A 20,644-nucleotide genomic window follows, 5' to 3' on the forward strand; every position below is an offset into this window, starting at 1 on the left:
ACAGAAGACAATGTGCACAGATACGTTCAGGGACATTTCCACTAGCACAGGCAGGTTTAATGCCACCCCAGAGAGGAGGACAGACCATGTTTTTGGTGTGTGAGTTAGAGGTGAAATTGAGAATGAGGTTCCCTTTTTGTTTTACTGTCCCGTCTACGAGTGCGTAAGGGAAGTACTTTTTTGATGTAATGTCCTCCATTTATGTTGATTTTCTTGAGCTGGATGACTATGAACAACTTGAGTTGAGCTTCAGGAAGGGAACCTTTCTTGTAGCCGATTTTATTTGTCAAGCGAGAAGACGGAATACTTTGTTTAGGGCCGAGCTGTAATCTGTATATTTATGTAAATCCGTATTTAGATAATGAAATGTAATAATGGAACACTGCAACGGTATCTTTGGTGTCTTATAAACCCATGAGGGTTGGGCACGACATGACATGAAAATAAAATGAATCAATCAAAATCTGCTGATTCACAGCCGCCGTTGGCTCCCAGTGTATCTGAATGTGTTTTGCATAATACAAGCGAGAAGAAACATGCATGTTTTCACAACGAAATATAATACACTATGAGAGCTGATTTGCTGGAGAGAAAAAAACAAAAACGTTGCAGGAAAATAAACGAACCTTGGATGTTAGCTTGGCACAAAAAGACTGGACCTTTATAAGTACCAACAGAATAATGAGGAACTATAATGTTAACTAAGCATTATCACACAAGCATTGTCTGCTAGTTCATATTTGGATTATATAGGTAAGCAGAAAATGGACAGTTGTTTACTGAATGCATCGTTGGGAAGCAATGTAGAAGCCATTCTGGAAGGATTTCAGGTCTGAGACTTGAGTGACAAACCAACGATAGTTTATCATTAGTTCCTACATTTACATTTAGCTGATGCTTTTATCCAAAGTGACTTACAAGTTCTGTACAAGTCAGCAGGAAGGGCACAACTCTGGCAGCTAAGGGTCAGTAACATTGTTCATCAAAACAGTGTTGAACTTGAGTGCTACAGACTTGAGTGCATTTTAGTATAGTAGGTAGTAATATAGGCCAGTTAGATTCCTTAGTAGCAGAGTGCATAATAGTAAAAGACAGTACAAAGGTTAGTAGTAGTAGTTCCAAGGTACCTAATCATTATTAGTAATCATTAATAAATAATAAATTAAGTGTTACAGTCGACTTCACTTAAGAGTGAGAAAGGGTGGATTAAAAGTCAGTGGAAAAAAACACATCATCCATAACCTCATCTTCTTTTCCAACATTTCTTTTATTGCATCACTTTTAGACAACAATGAAGGCCCTGCACATTCTCTTTCTTCCAACATGGCTGCCCATAACCATTGGCAACCACTTTCAAAAGAAAATGCCCATTGTCCATGCAGTGGTAGAGTAGGTAAAACATTGGAAAAACTAGACTTGTTTACTAGATCCAGTAGTGAGACACAGTCTCATTGCATTTTCTTTGCCGTCTTTCTCATAAATCAGTACATATCAACTGTTGTTCTGAACATAGCGACCCCAAAACGGAGAAATGGGCATTCTGAACATTCCATGAAATGTCCCCATGGGACCCATTTCCAAGCAGCTCTGGAGTCTCCACTTTCACAGCGACATGATCTTTCAAAGTCCCACTCTTTGCCGTTATTGTTGACATCTGATATTAGAGATTAAAATAATGACTAGCCTGCCAGCCTTGTCCCCATGCATGAGATGGAGCCAGATTACCCTCTAGTATAGCCAGTATTGCAGTGCAGTGTTGAGAAGTGATGGAGACGATAGTGAACGTCAAAATCCGATATGTAGTTAAAGGTGCTATAGATAACATTCAGCCACTAGATGTCACACTAGAGCACAAGCGTGTCAATTATTGTTTATTTTTTTTCATAAAATTTTGTATTTATTTATTTACATGTTCGAAATAAAGATTTCAAATAAAATCAAATCAAAAAGTACTCATGGGCTACAATCACAGAACTATTTATTAATGACTGTCCCACATTTTTATTCTGATCTTGAAAAGAAGGCTTTTGGGGTTTCTACTCTGCATGGAATAGCCTGCAAGACTAGCTTAAACTACAGGATACATCAGCTCTAAATGAATTCAAATGCATGATGAAGACTATTGAATCTGAGACCATAGGAAACTGTAAAATGTTTTATTTGACAAGAGCGTATTTTCTTTGCTTGGAATGGTGCGTCTAAATTTAAACCATGAGCTCACTTGTCTGAATGTCTGTTTTTGCGGTCCTTCTTGGCCAGGTCACTCTTGTAAGAGATTTGAATCTCAATGAGTTTTTATCTGGTTAAAATAAAGGTTAAATAAAATAATCGATCAGCTCATACCTACTCCTCTGACAGGACTTCTCTCCATTCCTCATAGACAACCCACACCTGGTAACAAGAGCCTTCAAACACTGGGACTCCATGGCTCTGACCCTGGCTGGCTCTCCCAAAAATATAATAAGTACTGGACACAACAGGTTCTCAAGTATCAAAATAAGTCGTTCCGGTATGTTGTGATATTTACACTGGCAGGCTCAAAGTTATAAACAGCACATAATTTTTATTAATTGGTTGCATGTCCTGAATTCTAAATCCTACTGGACTAGTACCTGAAGATGTTATACATGTAGTGGAGTATCGAGTAAGAAGTGTTCTTTCAAATGTAGTGGAATAAAAATGGAAATAAGTACAATATGTCCAAGTACTTCAACATCCTACTTAAAAGGGGCACTTCATCAAAAAACAATGCTGGTTTGCACCTAATCTCACACATCCAAAATAATGTTTGAGTTATTGAGGGTAAAGGAGTTTGAATATGGCCACCAGTGATGTCATCAGGAAGATTGAATCCTTGTGTTGCATTAGTTACAGCGCCATGAAATTATGTAAATGAAACAATAGCAATACCATGTCTAATAGGGACTGCTACTACACAATTTCATTGAACTGTAATTAACACAAGGAACCAATGGCCCTGAGGACATCACTGGTGGCCATATTGTAACTCATTTCATCTCAATAACTCAAACTAAAAGAATGCGTGAAAAACTGTTTGTGTGAGAGAAATAAATCAGCGTTGAATTTTTGTTTAGTGCCCCTTAAGCACAATATTTGAGTTAATAGTCATGTACCAAAAACATGGCTTCCCCCACTGCATCCTGTATCATACTGGATACAGGTCGTTTTACTTACTGTACGCTAGCAGGCGTCTGGTAAGGTAAGTACAACCTGGGGCTATACATTTGTGTTTACATTGATACAAAATGAGATATCCTCAGTGAAAATAACACGTTGGGATATTATTGAAGTTATCAGCTGGTTTAGGAATGGAATCCAACTCTTCATATTCAAACAAGCAAACACAGAGAGAGAGGACTAGAGAGTCAGTTCTGTAAATGTGTTTCATCTTTATTCCATTTCTAGCTCATGATGAGTTACATAAAAACCCTCCATCTTTGTGTAGTTTTTAGTGTAGTAAGTACAGAGCCTGGAGCTGGCCAGCCACAACTCCACACAGGGGGGGGGGGTTCAGACAGCCTGGTGCTGGCCGGTCCGTGGCGCCACACAGGGGGGTCCAGACAGCCTGGTGCTGGCCGGTCGGTGGTGCCACACAGGGGGGTTCAGACAGCCTGGTGCTGGCCGGTCCGTGGCGCCACACACACGGGGGTTCAGACAACCTGGTGCTGGCCGGTCGGTGGTGCCACACAGGGGGGTTCAGACAGCCTGGTGCTGGCTGGTCCGTGGCGCCACACAGGGGGATCCAGACAGCCTGGTGCTGGCCGGTCCGTGGCGCCACACAGGGGGGTTCAGACAGCCTGGTGCTGGCCAGTCCAAGACTCGGCACAGGGGGGTTCAGACAGCCTGGTGCTGGCCGGTCCGTGGCGCCACACAGGGGGGTTCAGACAGCCTGGTCCTGGCCGGTCCAAGACTCGGCACAGGGGGGTTCAGACAGCCTGGTGCTGGCCAGTCCAAGACTCGGCACAGGGGGTTCAGACAGCCTGGTGCTGGCCGGTCCGTGGCGCTACACAGGGGGGTTCAGACAGCCTGGTGCTGGCCGGTCGGTGGTGCCACACAGGGGGGTTCAGACAGCCTGGTGCTGGCCGGTCGGTGGTGCCACACAGGGGGGTTCAGACAGCCTGGTGCTGGCCGGTCGGTGGTGCCACACAGGGGGGTTCAGACAGCCTGGTGCTGGCCGGTCGGTGGTGCCACACAGGGGGGTTCAGACAGCCTGGTGCTGGCCGGTCGGTGGTGCCACACAGGGGGGTTCAGACAGCCTGGTGCTGGCCGGTCGGTGGTGCCACACAGGGGGGTTCAGACAGCCTGGTGCTGGCCGGTCGGTGGTGCCACACAGGGGGGGGGTTCAGACAGCCTGGTGCTGGCCGGTCGGTGGTGCCACACAGGGGGGGGGTTCAGACAGCCTGGTGCTGGCCGGTCGGTGGTGCCACACAGGGGGGGGGTTCAGACAGCCGCATTCAGTCTCTCCCACTACACATGACTTCCAAATATCAACAGCCCCTGTCCTAATCAAAACTTCAGTTTACTCGCTGGCGAACAAGTGCTTACTCGTTGAGGAGCGGGACGCAGCCCTGACATTCTTACAGACGTTGGGCACTGGGAGGCAAACCTTACTTCGTCTCCCAGTGGTAAAGGGGGGAGGCCATTTTTCAAACGTTTCTATGACGACAGCGACTGGGGAGAGTCGCCGTGGGGACATTCTGGATGACAAAACATCTGGACTCCCTGTTTTCACTGCATTTCTCCCTGGTAGGAGTGGTTGTTTATAAACCCCAACTCTTACCTCAACCTTACTGGAGACCTCACAACTAGAGACCCACATTTCATCCAGGATGTCCCCACGGCGACTCTTTCAAGGAAGCCAATCTCCCCTGGGGGACTTCCATCTACTTGATATTCAGACACCATACGTGGGGTGAACCGAGGTGAGACGCGGTCCGATTTCTTCATAGTGTTTTTGCGGGTTTCGGTACAGGAGGTTAGAGAACATAAAAACAACACACATTTCACCTTGTTTGTCATTACGCGTCAAGAGGACCTGCTCGCTTTCACCGCTGGTTAGCCTTCATTTAAAACGAACAAAAAGAAATAAAAAAAGAAAAATCAACAATCAACAGTGATGTCACATGATGTCAGCTCAGAGTGCATGTGTGTGTGTGTGCGTGTGCATGTTTAGGCGCACACACTGAAGAGTGCGTTATGGTCTGGTCAGTGCTTCAGCAGACACTATACGGTTGTCAGTCTCTGTTGTGTTACTGGCTGCATCAGAGGAGCAGAGAGTGGGGGTGGAGGGGTGAGGAAGGAGGGATGAGGAAGGAGGGATGAGGGGGTGGTGGGGGGTAGAGAGGTGAAGCGGCAGCGTCTCTTCATTCCTTCACGTCATTCCTTCACATGATACGGAGGCCCTGGATAGAAGCTTCTAGACTCTGAGGAGAGAAGCACAGTAATAGACAATAGTTAGGACATGTTATCAGGGGAGCAGGGTTGCCAGGTTAGTCTGATAACGTGCATAGTAAAGTACTTTAGTACTTTATACTGTATCCTAGACGATGGCTGGTTCTGATCAAGCAATCCGATTGGCTGAGAGCCATGCGTTACTTACTATAGCATCATGACTAGGAGTTGCTGAGCAACCCGTATATACACAGCCGAGTTAACTGTTCATCAAAACAAGTCTTAACCAGGGTCTGCAATAAATAAAGCCATTTGCTGTCATTTTCAGCAACTTAAACACATGATTTCAATAAAATAGCAAACACATATATATATATATCTTTTATAAACACATGGTGGCGCTGGCGCATTTTCATAGCGGCGCTGCTCTCCTATACCATTGTTCAGGGAAAGCCCTGGATATTGTATTAAAATGGCATAAAAGCAATAGAACAGGTTGTGTATTACAGTATATATAATAGAAGACAGGTTGTGTGTTACGGTATATGTTACGAAGGATCAGATTAAACCGAATATATATATTTATTGATTGATATATATTGCATAATATTTGTATATCGTTTGATATCCCTTGTATATTCCTTGTACATATACACGGAATATCCCTTTAGCCTAGTACAGACCATAATATTTCATTCTCCTATTGGACAGCGGTCCACAGGCGCCATGGCCATACCTTCAATGTCGGGTTCAAAGTCACCGCCGGGGACATGCCTGGACATGAACGGTACTGCGCAAGGATATGAGACAGGAATAAAGCTGGTACTAGTTTGTTCATCTAAGCGTATAAATACGGCGCAGGTGAATACAGAAGCACTTAGTAATTAAAGTTGAAGCCTCACCCACGATACGACGTGCGGTGCAGTATGGCCTGTTTGGCCCCAAATAGAGCATTGAGACCGCGTGCGAATTAATAACTGAAGTGTCAGAGTTTAACGCTGTACCGTCGAGTTCGACCTATTCTATTAAGTCAGTAATAGTCTATTCGTGTATAGTGTATCATGCGGCTAAAGTTCTACAGTGACCAGCATCACCAACGTTTCCTCGTATCAGCTAGAGTGCTTATCCAGGCTGGGCTGCTTACCATGGCGCTTTCACCCGAGGGGCCCTAGACGAGGACCGTGTGGATTATGTACACTGGATAACCTACCGACGACTGCATAGCCCTTTTCGGCTGGATTATATTTGCTTTTGGTCCTGTAATTAATGGAGCGGAGAATCGCCGACACCCACAAGTGTGTGGGATTTAACCTGTGAGGAGCCACGTCGAGTCTGCCTTTCAGAAGTCTGAGGCCGGCTAGCTTTCTTCCATGTGGAGCTACATGCTACGGAGAACAGCTGTATTCGTCTGTGGATCAAGATCTTATTGCACCGTCTCCTGTACTCGGAGTCTCCTTATCATCGTTGACCCAGACTCTACTACCGACAAATCCTCTACCCTTGCTGGCTTACAACCGGGGGGACCCTACCAGTATCTCCCGCTATATTACTAGTGTACCATAGATATAATTCCCTAAGATTCAGGTTGTATGACTATCGCCTGCGTAATATGAGAATGGACATTCGTTATTGATTTGCCTACGCACATTCCTTTGCCTTATAAGCGCATCCAAAGTGAAGTAAAGTAAAGTATATTATGTACCTTTTGCTGCTAATAAATACTTAAATACAGCTTTGTGTGGAACCGAGTCATTGTGGGGAAGTGTTCATCATTAGATACCTGTGTACTGTATGGCCAGTAGGAATGTACATAAGACGGTAGTGGTTTAATGATACCATACTTATCAATACAGTCAGGGAATTGTACCCCTCAGTTACAGTATATATAATATATAATAGAACACAGGTTGGATACCTTACAGTAGCCAAGATGATCTACAGCATGAGCTTCACAGCCGTACTGTTATTTATTACGACACACTCCCCCTCGTTCCGTTGCTTAATCAGTGTGGCTATAATGCAGTCACAGCCACATATATCACAGTGTAGTACAGCATGAAGCACAAGGTCTAGTGTGGTATAGTTTTAAATATATATGATTGATTGAGGATTATTTAATTTCCGTGTCATACACACAAAGTGCCCAACCCTGGCAACCCTCATGGGTTTATAAGACACCAGAAATACTGTTAGTGTTCCATTATTACATTACATTACCTAAATACGGATTACATAAATACAGATTACAGCTGGGTCTTAAGTATTCTGCCTTCTCTCCCAAGCTTGACAAATAAAATCTGCTACAAAAGGTTCCCTTCCAGCACAACGTTTTTATATAATATATATATAATTCATTTGTAACAGTTTATATATATATATCATATATAACCGTTTTACTTCAACACATTCTCAAGCAATTGAAGAAAATGCTTGGAGATATTAACTAATGATATTGTTTTTCTTTCAGCTCTGCCAAAACACATTGTCAAAGGACCATGTCACTAAGGAACACGAAACAAAAATATATATATATATACCGGTATGCTATTTATCAAATCGGCTGTAAACAAAAGCCTAGTGATACATTTCACAACTGGACTTGGATAGATCATTCTGGACGTATTGTAGCCATGACAACGTATCAGTGAGCTAATTGGACAACATGTTGAGTTACATCACTGTTAAGCGTCATCAGGCTGACTGTGTTTGGGAATGTGAAAACTAGTGACACAAACATTCCTTTAACATAACCTGAAATAATGGTTGATTGAGGTTGTACATATGATTTAAGTGTGTAAAATGGAATAAAAAGGTCCTTTTAACTTCATATTTGATTGATATCACAGGCAATGTAGTGTAATCTTCCCAACAGTATACATACCTTGAAGTCCCAGATAGTCATGGCTCCATCGATCCCTGTAGTGCAGAACTTTTGACAGTCCCTCTTGTCTCCTTCATAGATAGACACTTGGCTAGACAGCAAAAACATATGGAAAGATGTCAAGTTGTGGGCCATTGTCAAATGTCAATTGTGAACACAAAGTCCAGTGTTAATGTGCTCCTTACGTGATGCGTGTACAGTGTGACTTACATGATGGTGTTCTAATGCAGTGAAACTTACATGATGCTGTTCTAATGCAGTGTGACTTACATGATGCTGTTCTAATGCAGTGTCCAGTGTGACTTACATGATGCTGTTCTAATGCAGTGAGACTTACATGATGCTGTTCTGGTGCAGTGAGACTTACATGATGCTGTTCTGGTGCAGTGAGACTTACATGATGCTGTTCTGGTGCAGTGAGACTTACATGATGCTGTTCTGGTGCAGTGAGACTTACATGATGCTGTTCTGGTGCAGTGAGACTTACGTGATGCTGTTCTGGTGCAGTGAGACTTACGTGATGCTGTTCTGGTGCAGTGTGTCCAGTGTGACTTACGTGATGCTGTTCTAATGCAGTGTGTCCAGTGTGACTTACGTGGTGCTGTTCTGGTGCAGCGTGTCCAGTGTGACTTACGTGGTGCTGTTCTGGTGCAGTGTGTCCAGTGTGACTTACGTGATGCTGTTCTAATGCAGTGTGTCCAGTGTGACTTACGTGATGCTGTTCTGGTGCAGCGTGTCCAGTCAGTGTGACTTACGTGATGCTGTTCTAATGCAGTGTGTCCAGTGTGACTTACGTGATGCTGTTCTGGTGCAGCGTGTCCAGTGTGACTTACGTGATGCTGTTCTGGTGGAGTGTGTCCAGTGTGACTTACGTGGTGCTGTTCTGGTGCAGTGTGTCCACAGTGTGACTTACGTGATGCTGTTCTGGTGCAGTGTGTCCAGTGTGACTTACGTGATGCTGTTCTGGTGCAGCGTGTCCAGTGTGACTTACGTGATGCTGTTCTGGTGCAGCGTGTCCAGTGTGACTCACGTGGTGCTGTTCTGGTGCAGTGTGACTTACGTGATGCTGTTCTGGTGCAGTGTGACTTACGTGATGCTGTTCTGGTGCAGTGTGACTTACGTGATGCTGTTCTGGTGCAGTGTGACTTACGTGATGCTGTTCTGGTGCAGCGTGTCCAGGGCCGTGTTGCGGTCCTCAGTGGTGGCTCTCTTGTCCATGTTCCTGAAGCGCTCCATGGCGGAGATGTTCCTCTGGATGCTCTGCTTGGGGAGGTCCAGCTTCGACACGAACGTCAGCGTCCCACCGTCGTCACAGCGGAACAGCATGGGGCAGCAGTCGTGGCCCTGGGGTCGCGCACACACACACACAAACACACACACACACACACACACACACACTTGTAATGTCGTCCATACTTGCAGAGTGGGAAATTAACACCAGCCCAATGTGGGTATCGTCTGTGGCATTTGTCTACTCTAAACGTTGGCAGGTTAAAAAAAGCAGACTGCTCTCCCTTCTAAAACTCTATTTGGCTGGTAGAATAAGTAACAACGGAAACTGTGAGGGGAAAGGGCAAACAAACACAAACGTAGGAAAGAAATATAGTAATAGGAAGTTCCTCTAATACAGCTAAATGTTTATCAAAGTTGTGCAGAAATAAAACAGCAGTAAGAAGTCAGGAACACAGGCGGCTGTAGATATAGGCTGTAGATATGTAAGGGTGCACTGCATGTATATCTACAGCCATCAGTGTTCCTTGCTCCTTTAGCTTTGTGCACAAATAATCGATATATTAAATAAATATTTTGCTGCATTCAAGGAGCTTCCCATTCGTGTACATTTTCAGAATAACTTAAAAAGGGGCAGTTCATCCCTAAAGAAATAATAAAATCAAAGATACCCTCAGACAGTGCTATACATCATCCAGACGGTTGCGGTGTGATTTGCCTAGTTTGAGAAATCTGCTGTAGAGTTGGAGCTGAATATCAAAAGCAATGTCCCTTTCCAGGTTACTCAAGATAATCTTGTTGTGAGCCGTTTCCTGTAGGAACTGTTTTCTATTGAAGTACACCGCCATTCACTGTTCTGAAAAATAGACCTGTGTAGATGTTCTACTAGAAAAACAGCCACTGTCTCGAGACGCAACCATTTATTATCATCTTTTTTATAGTAATCTATCTTTGTTTTATTTGCAGCACTTTTGCCAATAATGATAAAGTCAATAAAAGGTTTCTATGGACTGAATGATATCCGTCAGGCCCCAACAGACCCTCTTACTGTTTGTAAACAATGATCACATTTTGAGACGCTTGCTCAATTAGACGCGTGGACCTGTCACTGACTCCTCCTTACCGCGGCCACCACACTGTTCTCCGAGATGAAGATGACGCTGAGCAGGGGCAGGAACTCTGTCTTCATCTGAGACGGACTGCACACAGACAGACAGACGGACAGAGACACACACACACAGTTAAGGATCTTCCGTCACTAGGGATGTCCCGATCCGATCACGTGATCGGGGCCGATCGCGTGATTTACCGAAGATCGGGATCGGCAAAAAAATAAATAAAAAAATCTGCCATTTTTTTTACATTTTTTATTCAACAAACATGACCATGTTCACGTCTTAAACTCATACTGAGGCCTTAGTTTTGGTTTTAAATTGCATATCATCATTCACTTATTTATTGTCACACAGAGCAGAAGAATTTTGCCAAAACAAGCCAATAGTATCCAGCTGCAGAACGGCGGGCCAGCCACACTCAGACCCAAATAATTTTTTTTTTTTTTTAATCCCAATTTCTCACATTACATTCCCCCCGAATGTTGACGTTATCCAGGTGAAAAGTTAACTTCATAAATAATTTGATGTATAATTAAATCAAAGGAAATGCGTTTGGGTCTGAGAGTGTGGCTGGTTGCCGTTCTGCAGCTGGATACTATTGGTTTGTTTTGGCTAAATTCTTCTGCTCTGTGTGACAATAAATAAATGAATGATATGCAATTTAAAACCAAAACTAAGGCCTCAGTATGAGTTTAAGACGTGAACATGGTCATGTTTGTTGAATAAAAAAAAAAAATATATATATATATATATATTTAATTTTTTTTTGATCGGATCGGGAAATATCGGTATCGGTAGATACTCAAAATCACATGATCGGGAGCAAAAAAACTTGACCGGGACATCCCTACCCGTCACCAACATTTATTGCACACACCGATTAAAAATTATCTCAAATTGAGTTTCAAGCTGTTGTGGTGACTTATTAACACAACATAAGAACTCCAAACGCATTCCCCGTCAGGTCGGTAAATGTGAGGCTTTTGATAATAATGTTGTAGTAATACAGTGAAGACTTGATGGTCTATATCCTAATCTGATTCAATTCTCTGCTCATGTTTGTTTATAAACTTTGTGTGTTTTCAGAGCCGATCTGAGCCGTGAGGGCGGGGTTTAAATACTCAGGCGAGCCAGGCCTTTACAACGATGGCATGGGACACTAACCCCGCCCGCCCGTTCATGTGTAACGCTCGGTAATGTCGGGGACACGATCGCTGTGGATAACTGGAATGGCGATCAGATAATTAGATTCTTTTTTTTGCATTACATCAGAGACAAGGTAAGGACTCTATATATAAAACCTTGCATTGATCTGATATTTCTTTCTCCCGCGATCAAAGCTATCTGTGTGGACTCTGTGTGTGCTTTCTACCGTTGGCTGCGGTGGGGGCGCCCCGCTACGAGGGCCATTTCATGTATGCACGAGGAGATTATAATAATGATAATCTAGCGTTGATTTCAGGATGATTAGATAATCCGCCGAAAGATTACAACGTGATGACTGGATTACACTAAAATGCCTTTTTTTTTTTATTATTATTACACAGAGAAAGTGAGATTGAGAAGATTCTAGCAAGCACACTTCAATCACATGAATAAATACTATGTCAATATAGTACAGGTGTAATGTTATACTTTATTAATCCTCTGCATTTGGCCCATCCCAACTACTTAGGAGCAGTGCCACAGACTCCAGTTCTAATGCCAGTACCTTGGTCAAAGGCAGGAATATCTACCTAGCATGCATGTCTTTTATGGAGTGGGAGGAAACCAGAGTAGCTGGAGGAAAGCCACACTAACACAGGGAGGAAAATGCTAACTCCACACAGAAAGGTCAGGTTCGAACCCAGGACCTTCTTGCTGTGAGGCAACAGTGCTCACACCACCGTGCCGCCAAAAAAAACCACAAGGAAACATACTATTCTAAACTGAAGGCTAAGACCTACAGAGACGCATCACATATATCTCCCGACCAACAAGCTTTGACCCACCTGGCGGGCTTGGAGCTGTCCACTACCGTCACGGTGCTGTCGTGACTGACCCAGGCCAGCCGGTTACCGGACGCAGAGAAGGAGACGGAGTGGACCCAGCCACCTCCACCTGACGAGAGGAAATTATGAATAAAAACACAACAGGAAAAAGGCACTGCAGTGTGTCCTCGGTAGGGCTGTGAATCACACCAACCATATGCATTTGCTTTGGCCCACCACAATTTCTAAATATACAATAATGCATTAGAAATATTTTTGTCTTGTACAAGGTTCCCACAGACGTTGCAAAATGAAATTCAAGGACTTTTTTTCATTTTAAAAGGGCAATTTCCGACAATTAGTTACACTTTAGATTAAAAAAAAAGTATTTCTTCATTCAGAACAATTTTATCATGGATGAACAAAACTTTCAATGCGAATGGTTGATTTGAATTTCAATGACTTTTTAAGCACCTTGTTAAAAAATTGGCTGTTTTCAAGGAATTCCAGGCCTTGGCTTTCTTTTGTAAAAAAGCAAGCACTTTAAGCACTTCAAGGACCTTGTGCGAACCCTGCTTGCATGATCATTATTCTCCATTGCCCGACTCCATTGCATGTCACACACCTGCTCCTCCGAACTCTGCCAGCACGGCCCCAAACGGCATCTTGCTGCCCCAGGGGGTAGGACCCGGCTTCTCCTCCACCTCCTTTATGTAGGCTGAGAATATCCTGCAGGAGAGAGGGAGGGAGGGAGGAGGCGAGCGAAGAAAGGTTGAGCACAGTGCGTTTTTCCAAACACATTACATAACTAGAAGAAAGCACTCGGTAGAGCACAGCCACAGACCACTCTGCCCTTACTTTCATACTCAACATTTCACAGGGTTGATGACGGAAACGAGTGACCTACATTTCCAGCCTCAACAGACCCCGGGCTGTAAATCCATCTTTTATGCATCAACAAAAAGGTGATACTACTACCTCAAAACATATTGTTCAAAGTCTGGTGCAAAGTGGACAAAAAGGTAACACATCACTTCCTGTTTAAATCTATACATTTCTTCCTCTTGGCGTCATGCATATTCACAGCAAATTGCACGGTGATCCAGCCACTCATCGAGATATCTTGTGTCATAGGCAAACGGGGGTGAAAACATAACCTCCTCGGCAGAGATGAAAATAGTGTTGTTTTGATCCAGGGTTTGCCCCCCTGGCCTTGGTGGCAACGCCGCTAATGGGTGGGTTTGGTGTGGGGGGTGTACTGTACATACCAAGGCTTAGAGCACACATCAATGTTTAATGATAAGGCTCAGAACTCATCTGGCAGCCCTGTGTAAAAACACTAACAAAGTGAGTGAGTGAGTGAGTGAGTGAACCCTTTCGAATCACTATACCAGTAGCCTCATGCAAACAAAACGCATGTATAAATTATATAGAATATTTGAAATCCTTTAATGGAAAAAGCTCTTAGCTCAGCCACCAAATAGGTTAAAGCCCCTGTAACTTACTGCTGTGGCTCAAAACAATAACCAAAACCTCAACGCAGGTGGTTTGATTACAAGCGCTGTCGGCCTCGTCCCATTGGGGCGGGACGTAATAAGTAACTGTCCCAGATCAGTTATTAATAATAATAATAATAAATTCAATTTGTACCGCACTTTATATTTGTGAAAATCTCAAAGTGCTACAGGAGATAAAGATAAAAAGTTAAATGAATAAAAACAATTAAAATTAATAAAACAACCAATGAAATGGAAGAACATAAAAATAAAAAAAATTATAAAATGAATAGAAGTATAAAAAAAAATAATAAAAAAAGAAAAATCAAAAAACTCAACGGACTGTGGTGCTCTCAGATGGTTGGGGAGGGCATTCCACAGCCGAGGAGCAGCCGAGGAGCAGCGGAGCTATTGTGCCATTATTAAGAGAAAGCCCTGTGATCACCTAGGACTGGGAGTCGATTCGAGTTAGATTCACGAGGGTACAGTGAGGCTCGATGGCGCTGGTTTCAGGAGACCAGCAGCACCTGCCACTGTCGTCTAAAGAGGTCATTCGGTGAAGTGAGTCTCCATAGTAGTTGAGCAGAAACTCAGCACAAAGCAAACAGACGTCTGCCGGACGGGAGCCGCGCTACAAAATAACCTTTAGAGAAAATCTCCACACGGGGCACAGATTTAAAAGATCAATCTGGTGATTTTAAGAATCGATTTGATTCTAATTAAATTATTCAATATGGTTGTCTTTGATATTTTCCAGTGCTGTGATCACCAGTCTCACCTGCATGCGTGTGTGTGTATGTATGTATGTGTGTGTAATGTGTGTGTGTCTCACCTGCATTTGAAGTCACAGGAGCCGGCAGCCAGCAGCACGTTGTTAGGATGCCAGTCCAGACTCAGGACGGTGGAGCGGATTGGCTTCTTGATGTGCTTACTCACCCACCTGACACACACACAGCAAGGGATGCCCAGAAACCCAGTTTATAAAAATAAACTAAGCAATGGTCAGAGATGCTCAGACACCGGTATTGGGACGATACCAGACTAAAACAGATACCAGGCTAAACCAGATACCAGACTAAACCAGATACCAGGCTAAAACAGATACCAGGCTAAAACAGATACCAGGCTAAAACAGATACCAGACTAAACCAGATACCAGACTAAACCAGATACCAGGCTAAACCAGATACCAGGCTAAACCAGATACCAGACTAAACCAGATACCAGACTAAAACAGATACCAGGCTAAAACAGATACCAGGCTAAACCAGATACCAGACTAAACCAGATACCAGACTAAACCAGATACCAGGCTAAACCAGATACCAGGCTAAACCAGATACCAGGCTAAAACAGATACCAGGCTAAAACAGATACCAGACTAAACCAGATACCAGGCTAAAACAGATACCGGACTAAAACAGATAGACTAAAACATAGACTAAAACAGATACCAGACTAAAACAGATACCAGACTAAAACAGATACCAGACTAAAACAGATACCAGACTAAAACAGATACCAGACTAAAACAGATGCCAGACTAAAACAGATACCAGACTAAAACAGATACCAGACTAAAACAGATACCAGACTAAAACAGATACCAGACTAAAACAGATACCAGACTAAAACAGATGCCAGACTAAAACAGATACCAGACTAAAACAGATACCAGCCTAAAACAGATACCAGACTAAAACAGATACCAGACTAAAACAGATACCAGACTAAAACAGATACCAGACTAAAACAGATACCAGACTAAACCAGATACCGGTATAAGATATTCCTTTATTGATCCCCTTGGGGAAATTCAGGCATCATATGGGTACCTTTATGTCCAGTGACCAGAAACAAATAGTCTATATTGTTCAGCAAAAGTAAACTTTGGTAATCCATATCAGCCGATACCCAAGTTACGTTCAGGACTCACAGTCAGTATCGGCAGGGAAACGGTGGTATTGGTGCACGCCTATTTGTCAACTGACATCTTTGCAGAATATTACGACTTTGTTAAACAGACTGTGATTTATTTTCTCTACAATAGACACAGTTTCAACACTCACCCATCAGCAAGCTTAATAATGGCTCGTCATTTTTTACATTCTTACTTGACACATTCATCAATCAGGAATGTTCACAATATGAAAAACGTGTTCTTCTCCGCTTAAAGCCCCCATCACCGATTGCTGGAGGTCAACACAATGAAATCCACCACTACGAGCTCCAGAATGTCAACACCGGTGTTTTGGTACAAATGCTGCCTCCCCTGGCCCTCCCCATAGCCCCTATCATCAGATAGTTAGCTGTATCCACCTCCCTGGCCCTCCCCATAGCCCCTATCATCAGATCGTTATCTGTATCCACCTCCCTGGCCCTCCCCATAGCCCCTATCATCAGATAGTTATCTGTATCCACCTCCCTGGCCCTCCCCATAGCCCCTATCATCAGATAGTTAGCTGTATCCACCTCCCTGGCCCTCCCCATAGCCCCTATCATCAGATAGTTATCTGTATCCACCTCCCTGGCCCTCCCCCATAGCCCCTATTATCAGACAGTTAGCTGTATTCACTTTGCTAGCATGCTGCCTCACTGAAGCTCCTTCTCAACATGTACAATAACAAATTAAAACAGCAGCGGAAAGATCTTGCCTGCAGATCACTGACTGTGCCTTTAACTGAAGCACTGAACATTTTTCCAGACAATACGACGGCGACAGACGGTGAAATTCAAGCTGTAAACGTTTCCATTCAAGTCCCCCGTCCTGTTCACCCGCCTCACCAGTCGTTCTCCTGCTCAAAGTAGCACACGGAGATGAGCCGCGCCCCGCTGCCCACGGCAAACTTGTTCTCCAGCGGAGACCACTTGACGAAGGTGGCGGCTCGGTTGATCCTGAGGATGACCAGCGTGGGCTTCCAGACCCCGTCCTTCAGGGACCACACGTAGGCGTTGCGGTCCGCCCCGCACGTCACTATGCGGTCGCTCTTGGGGGCCCAATCGATGCCTAGAGTGAAACAGAGACAGTGATGAAACTCTGGGATTATACAGAGGGAGAGGAGAAGGCCACAGTGGCTCAGGAGGTAGAGCGGCCGTCTGGTAATCAGAAGGTTCCCGGTTTCGATTCCAGGCAGCGTGTCGAAGTGACCTTGAGTAAGAAACTTAACCCCTAATTGCTCCCGATGTGCAGGTTGGCACCTTGCATGGTTGCCTCCGCCATCGGTGTGTGAATGTGTGAGTGAATGGGTGAATGTGAGGAACAGAAATTGTAAAGCGCTTTGGATAAAATGCGCTATATGAATGCACTTGCAGTTAATTTACTGAGTTGACTACTATAGCAATCATTACTGTAGATGCGACTCTTTCTTCGAACCTCATTAAAGTAGTACTCTGCTGCTTCAGAAACAGCGCTATGCGAGCAAGAGCTGCCACAGAGGGGAGAGGGAGTTTGCGATGTTTGCAAAACAGTCAAGAGGACAGAGGCAAGGAATGCATGATAGATGCTGACAGAGACCTTTACAAAATGAAAACTAGTGAGGAGCACAAAAGTCATTTTCCAGTGATGCAGAAGTTGCTACATTTCTCATTGACCAGTAAGCCAAGTAACAAAGGCTATTCAAGCTATATAGCCAGCCAATGATTACAACTTTAGATACAACAAAAAAGACCATTCACAAGTTGTCTCAGTCAACTGAGTACTGTAGCATAGTTGTCTCACTGCTTTGTGCTCTCAGTGAGGGAGGGGCCAGCCCCCGCCGCCCGCCAGAGTAAACCACAACAAGCAGGTTGTTGTTTCAACGCTCTTATCAGGCAAGTACACAAAACGGTTGTTTCCTAAGTAGCAGAGTGCTGCTTTAGGGCTGAAGCCAAGGTTGATGGCAGGCAGTTAAGTGTGTATGATGAACAACTCACAAATATACATACCAATATGAAACACCAACATGTTTGATCAATTGGAATGAGGACTGTTTGGGCATGCAGTTTAGCGGTTGAGTAGTCTACAAGCTACTCATATATATGGTATGATATTAAGCTTCTAGTAAACACGATAATAGCCACCCAATTTAGGAGAACTGATCTGGGGCAGGATTTAAGACATCAGTTGTTGACTATTCCTCTTTACAACCAATCGCAGATGTGAGACAGCAGGGGTGTGAGATTCCGAAATGCTGCCAAATGTGCAAACAAATACAATAAAGCTGTAGACGGCTAATCAAATCAGAGGTGGACTCACTGACCTGTTATGTGTCCATTGTGTTCCTTCAGCTCGTGGGTCTTGACCCACTGGTTGCCACTCTTCTTATGGATGTGAACTTCATGGTTATTGGGACTGATGGCGAGTTCTGCAGATGTGATGAGAAAATGAGATTAAACGAAAATAGCTCTATAGAAAACAGACAAAGAACTGGTTAGAGAGGGGGCGACCGGGGGAACCTGTACCAACCCAGGTTCAAGTAGCTGTTCTAGGTCACCTACAAATGACATCACAGCATATGAATGTGGTGGGGAGGGATGTCATTTGATAGGGTAAGAGACAAAGGGTTCATACTAAGTTGTCATTAGATACTCATACAAAATCATTACAAAGGTCATATTAGCGCAGCCCTGGAACAAGGCGGGAAAAGAGCAGAGTTAAGAGCAGTTAAGACTCAGGGCTTGAGAGACAATTGCATGCGTGTGTATTCCTCTGTGTGTGTGTGCCACCCATTGCATGTCGTTGTGTCGTTGCATGCCGAATAAAGACCTCTCTCTAAAGAGGTCCTGCATTATTATTATTATTATGAAATGCTGCAGGGTCTCTTACGTGTCCTGTCATGGTTCCACGCGTGGCAGGTGATGGGCTCCAGCAGGAACTGGTGCAGAGACATGTCGCCTGGCTGGGAGGGTGTGGCCCTTCACTGGTGGTACTGGGGCTGCACTGATTTGTCACACAAACAAATGATTTCTCACTTTGGTAACAAGCCAAATGTGGGGCAACTGAATGCATCCGATTCCGCTTTGGCATTTCATAAACTACACTGTGTCTCCAACAATTAACTTAGTCGGGATATGCATGCATGTGTTACTCTTTAACGGTACTACTACTAACTCACTGTGGCGTTAGCTAGTTATGTTTGGTGAGATTAGTTACAATCATCATTACAATCACGTAGATCGAATTGGTCAAACACTGGATTTATTTAGTTTGCCGCTGCTATTACAAGCTAACGTTGAGGTTATCTGTCAACGTTAGCTTGTTTATATACGATCTGACTCGTTAGTTACCTAGGGCCAGTCGTCGTTAGTTAGTTAATAAGACACTGGTTCTATAGATGTCACTAGTTAGTAACTAACGACTGTCATCGAGCCGGCTGACGTAGCTACTAGGGCTATAGCTCAGTAACGTTAGCTCAAATTATCCTGAAATTACACCATTTAGTTGACCAGCTAAGCTACCATTTGAGACAAGCTGACGATAGTAACGCAACGAACACAACGTGTACATTTTTAGGACGTATAATAAATATCTACATATTCGTTATAGGCCTCCCTTCTCGGAACCGAGCCCCGGCTTTTCCTGCGGGGAGATGCCGTCAGACGGTCCGCTAAGCGCCGCTAACTCACCTGGTCGTGTCGGTCCTCCTTGTTTTTGCACCAGCTAGCTACACAAAGCTAAGCTAAACGTTATTAGGTAAAAGGAATAATGGACTTGAATTCGCGGACTCTGGACAGTCGACACGAATTCGTCCAGGAATGTTGAGGGAATGTCAAGACGACCAGGCAGGAGGATGCGACTACTGGGATCATTCGGTTGTGCGCGGCGGGTCGGTGACTCGGTAGTAAAGCCCTGTGGACGGCGCCTGGCTGACAGCTAGCTTAGCATCGCGCTACTAGCTCCGTTACGTTCAGTGGGACGTCGCTCACGTAGTGCTGCTGCTGCTGGTCGTCATGCGCAGACCCTGTCCTCCCCTCCACCGACTGTGAAATGCTGCCTCTAGCGGCCAACACGAGACACGTCCGATTGATTGATTGATTGATTGATTGATTGATTGATTGATTGATTGATTGATTGATTGATTGATTGATTGATTGATTGATTGATTGATTGATTGAAAATATTATTAACAGATTGCAGAATGGGTACAATACAGTACAGCTCAATACATACAATTGTTAAGGGGATGCAGACCAGAGAAAGACTTTTGTCTTGTTTACATCCCCCATTTTCAATTCATCATAACATATAACACACGACATACAGATAGACAGTACTGCTACATCTATACATTTATGACATACCAGATTTGCAAATACAATACTGTTTGTGATACAAAAAGAGTCCAGAAAAGAGAGTATATACATTTGACGTAGAAACTGTACATTGGAGGAGGTTGGGTAGGTGGGGTGGGGTTGGGTGGGTGGGGGAACTCTACATTGGAGGAGGTTGGGTAGGTGGGGTGGGGTTGGGTGGGGGTGGGGGGGGGGGGGGGGGGGGTTGGGTCAAGTTTCAAGTTCAAGTTTCTTTATTAGTTGTCATACAAAAATAGTTACAGAATACTT

The 20,644-nt window shown here is 44.1% G+C and overlaps 2 protein-coding genes across 2 annotated transcripts in view; both read right to left on the reverse strand.

Annotated features, from left to right (window-relative positions):
- The window catches only part of LOC311232223 (monocyte to macrophage differentiation factor 2-like), a gene marked incomplete at its 3' end in the record, with an annotated part of 202,011 nt that overhangs the window by 53,268 nt on the left and 128,099 nt on the right, over positions 1-20,644 (reverse strand). The gene's annotated exons all lie outside the window — the stretch shown is intronic.
- Positions 1,279-19,993, reverse strand: arpc1a (actin related protein 2/3 complex, subunit 1A). The gene is made up of 11 exons (XM_084318949.1): positions 19,709-19,993; positions 18,909-19,022; positions 18,343-18,447; positions 16,889-17,111; positions 14,937-15,044; positions 13,234-13,337; positions 12,630-12,738; positions 10,647-10,722; positions 9,444-9,637; positions 8,294-8,384; positions 1,279-5,444 (listed from the first exon to the last, which is right to left on the reverse strand). The coding sequence occupies exons 2-11, from the start codon at positions 18,970-18,972 to the stop codon at positions 5,406-5,408; spliced, it is 1,113 nt and encodes a 370-aa protein (XP_084175075.1). The 5' UTR covers positions 18,973-19,022; positions 19,709-19,993; the 3' UTR covers positions 1,279-5,405.

This window comes from Notolepis coatsorum, assembly GCF_963971535.1.
Source record: "Notolepis coatsorum genome assembly, chromosome: 7".
In the NCBI taxonomy this organism is placed as follows: Eukaryota; Metazoa; Chordata; class Actinopteri; order Aulopiformes; family Paralepididae; genus Notolepis; species Notolepis coatsorum.

What these genes read in the sequence shown, in the direction of transcription:
- arpc1a (XM_084318949.1), bottom strand. Translation starts at nt 18,972, where the DNA reads ATGTCTCTGCACCAGTTCCTGCTGGAGCCCATCACCTGCCACGCGTGG. An exon ending in GTGGAACCATGACAGGACAC is followed by an intron (nt 18,448 to 18,908) that starts GTAAGAGACCCT and finishes TCACATCTGCAG; the next exon opens with AACTCGCCATCAGTCCCAAT. An exon ending in GGCAGAGTTCGGAGGAGCAG is followed by an intron (nt 12,739 to 13,233) that starts GTGTGTGACATG and finishes TCCTCTCGTCAG; the next exon opens with GTGGAGGTGGCTGGGTCCAC.